This window comes from Priapulus caudatus, unplaced genomic scaffold, assembly GCF_000485595.1.
Source record: "Priapulus caudatus unplaced genomic scaffold, Priapulus_caudatus-5.0.1 Scaffold962, whole genome shotgun sequence".
Taxonomy (NCBI): Eukaryota; Metazoa; Priapulida; class Priapulimorpha; order Priapulimorphida; family Priapulidae; genus Priapulus; species Priapulus caudatus.
In genome coordinates this window covers 71,431-74,908 of record NW_014578023.1, presented here as the reverse complement: position 1 = coordinate 74,908, position 3,478 = coordinate 71,431, and the positions used below count along the sequence as shown (strand labels likewise).

The 3,478-nt window shown below is 48.3% G+C and overlaps 1 protein-coding gene across 1 annotated transcript in view; it reads left to right on the top strand.

Moving 5' to 3' along the window:
* Nucleotides 1–942: 942 nt before the first annotated feature.
* The window catches only part of LOC106814679 (kinesin light chain-like), a 57,506-nt gene continuing 54,970 nt past the window's right edge, over nucleotides 943–3,478 (top strand). Inside the window, exon 1 of the mRNA XM_014819024.1 lies at nucleotides 943–1,327. Within this exon, the coding sequence (XP_014674510.1) occupies nucleotides 1,290–1,327 (38 nt within the window). The 5' untranslated portion in view covers nucleotides 943–1,289. The remainder of the gene's footprint in view (nucleotides 1,328–3,478) is intronic.

The window sequence follows — 3,478 nt, the reverse complement described above, 5'->3', positions numbered from 1 at the left end:
TCTCTCTCTCTCTCTCTCTCTCTCTCTCTCTCTCTCTCTCTCTCTCTCTCTCTCTCTCTCTTCTTCTTCTCGCGTCTCTCTCTCTCTCTCTCTCTCTCTCTCTCTCTCTCTCTCTCTCCCTCTCTCTCACCCTCTCTCTCACCCCTGCTAGCTCGGCCTTTCTCTTGCCTGCTGTTACTCTCTCTCTCTCTCATATCTCATCTATTTATCTCCTTTCGCACTTTATCTCGCTCGCTGTCTTTCATTCCCTCGTTCACCCTCTCTTTCTTCCCCTCTTACCATCTCTATCTCACTTCTCTGAAAAAGTACTGCAGGAGGGAGTGGAGTCAGTGGACCGAAACTAGTATAGCGCGTTAGTGTGTAATAATCATTTTATAATTATTAATTGCTACACCGCGCGCCTGCTCGCGTACGTTGTTACTGTTGTGTGAGTGAGTGTGAGTGATGAGTGCGTGCCCTGGTAATGACATCGATAGCTTGTCTATGCCCTCCGTGAGTCACCCACCGTACGCGTTTCCGATGTCAATCCTCCAGCACGGATTTTCTTTCACTCGCACTTCTTCGGCGAACCTCCGCCATCTCTCCGCGACTAGTATAGACACGCCTGAACTTCATTCAATTGGGGCTTACCCTGGTTGCGGCAGCGCCGCTGCAGCTCGCGCGGAAGATGCGGAAGAGGCGCTCTGGATGCTCTCGGTAGCGCGTTGTTTGGGAGAGCGGAAAATCAATAGGAACGCGCGCATTTAGTTTGCCAGCGGCTCCCAGCAGCGCTAGACTCAGTCGGCGTGTATTCGTCAGCGGTGCAGCTGCAGCAGGAGAAGAAGAAGGAGGAGGAGGAGGTGGTGGAGGTGGAGGTGGTGGTGCAGGAGTGCGTATCACGTTTGTCATAAATTTTGTTCGAGTATTAGCTGAGGGGAAACTGTCCCCTCACGAGTGATCTCAGAGAGTCTTCCATTTTTACCCGAGTCCTGTGTGTGTGTGTGTGTGTGTGTGTGTGTGTGTGTGTGTGTGTATGTGTGTGTGTACCTTCGAGCAAAGTTTTGTATTGACAGAGAGTATGGTAGGCGCCGAAGACGCGTGGTGAACAGTGGGTGGCAAAGTGCCCGGCTATTAACCCCTGTAAGCTTCCCATCTGTAACTGGAGCCGGAACAGGCGAGTCTGCGAACAATACTGATATCTCAGTTGGTGCTATCGTCGTCGTCGTCGTCGTCGTCGTCGTCGTCGTTATTGCTGTTGTTGTTGTTGTTTATCGTGCGGGTTTTTAAGCGGACAGCTTAGTGGCGTCACCATGGAGACTTCCACATCGGCAGCGGATCAGTATCGAATGTGAGTATGTGTGCGGACGGGCGGGCGTGGCGAGTTACGTAGTATTGAATATCAGAGTGACTATATGCCCGGCAGCCTGCATATATCTGACGGCTGCCGGTCACGGTCTTCGATTTCCTAAATGCCCGGCAGTTTTTAATTTTCAGCGTTATCTCAAGTAAACAAGGGTTAGAGTTAGGGTTAGAGTTATGGTTAGGAACTGCCGGGCATTTAGGAAATCGAAGACCGTGCCCGGCTCCCGGGCATATAGCCACAGCGATTAAATATCTGTCGATTGTTGCTCAATGCGATGTCCGTTGTGCAGTGGCCACCTTGGTCCCGTTGTCAGAAACAAAATTGGTCTTAACATTAGTCTTAACCCTAATCTTTTCTCGTAGACCGGACCTCTATACACTGTGCCTGAGAAACTCGTAACTTTACCATCTTTCTGGCAACCGTCTATGAGAAAAAGTTATGAGTTACGAGAGTGAGTATGTTAAGACTAATGTTAAGACTAATGTTAAGACTAATTTTGTTTCTGACACCACGGGACCTCTGAGAACGTTCCAATAAGCTCCAAGAGCTACAAGAAACGGTCACACGTCGAAAGGACATGTGTATTTGATGTTAGTCTCACTGCCCTGTCGGGATCAGGGTCTCCTTAATCCAGATGTTCAATTCGATGGATGTATTTCCTACCATGGTCCGGCGATAGTTGAGTTATTAGTGAGTTAGGCTTTCCTCGAGGCGTGTGGTGTTCGTTGCCAGAAACATGACTGTCATACGTCGAAAATGTCACAACTTTTGCATGACACTTCACTTCAGAAGTTATTATACAGTGGCATAACCACGTAAGATGTTTCTGAAGTCCCAAAAATACAGGTTATGTGGTACTGCTTTAATTCAAATGTATGGTGATGTGCGTAGGTGATGGATAGCGCAGTAGGGCGTTAGTGGTGCAGGGGCTAGTAGGCTCATGGTCGTGCAGCGAATGCACGCACGCGCGCACGCATGCATGCATGCACACACGCACGCACGCACGCACTGCTCGTCATATATAGTACACACACACTTCGATACTTTTGACACCTCCACGACATTTCTCGCGTAATTATAAATAAAGCCCCCTCCTCTCCGATACGCGGGGATGTATGTATGTGATGTATGAGCAAGGAGAACAGGAGGCGCGAGTGAAGCCAACACTCTATTGTTGTTTGTTCTTTCTCATTGTTTTCTGCGCTTCTATTGTTCTTTGTTCCCGTTTTCCTCCATTGTGTCCCTGGTTTTCATTGTTTTCTTCCTGCGCGGGAGGAATGTATTTGTTCCGCTAGGAATAACGCGCGTGCTGCGGGTTTTGCTTCCAGCGTCGTTATGTGTTGTTGTCATGGCCAACCGCATCAATTCGGTTTTATGATCCTGGAAGCTGCTCCTGCTGCTGCTGCTGCCTACAGTAAAACATTTCGGATTACATTCTCGGGCTTACACTGGATATAAACTCGATCGTTTTTCATGATCGAACGCGGTATTTCTGTACATGGTTCTGTTCATAGCCTAGGCACTAGTGCATACCTTAATGCATAGTTCGGTGCATAGATGTGTACATGATTTAGTACATAGTTCTGGATTACACTCTCTCTCCCCACTCTTTCTCTCTCTCTCTCTCTCTCTCTCTCTCTCTCTCTCTCCCTCCCTCTCTCTCTCTTTCTCTCTCTCTCTTTCTCTCTCTCTCTCTCTCTCATTGCACATCTGTACATCTTCTCCCTGTAGAATTGACTAAATGAAATGTGGGGATCGTACGTCTTCGTTACTGCGCCGCCTGTCGTTGCTCATCACCGTGGCTGAGACGAGAAAAAGAGACACAGAGAAGGGAGAGAGAGAGCGAGAGATAGAGAGGAGAGAGAGAGAGAGAGAGCAACAGAGAGGGAGAGAGAGAGAGAGAGAGAGAGAGAGAGAGAGAGAGAGAGAGAGAGAAAGAGAGAGGGAGAGAGAGACAGAGAGAGAGAGAGAGAGAGAGAGAGAGAGAAAGAGTGGGGAGAGAGAGTGTAATCCAGAACTATGTACTAAATCATGTACACATCTATGCACCGAACTATGCATTAAGGTATGCACTAGTGCCTAGGCTATGAACAGAACCATGTACAGAAATACCGCGTTCGATCATGAAAAACGATC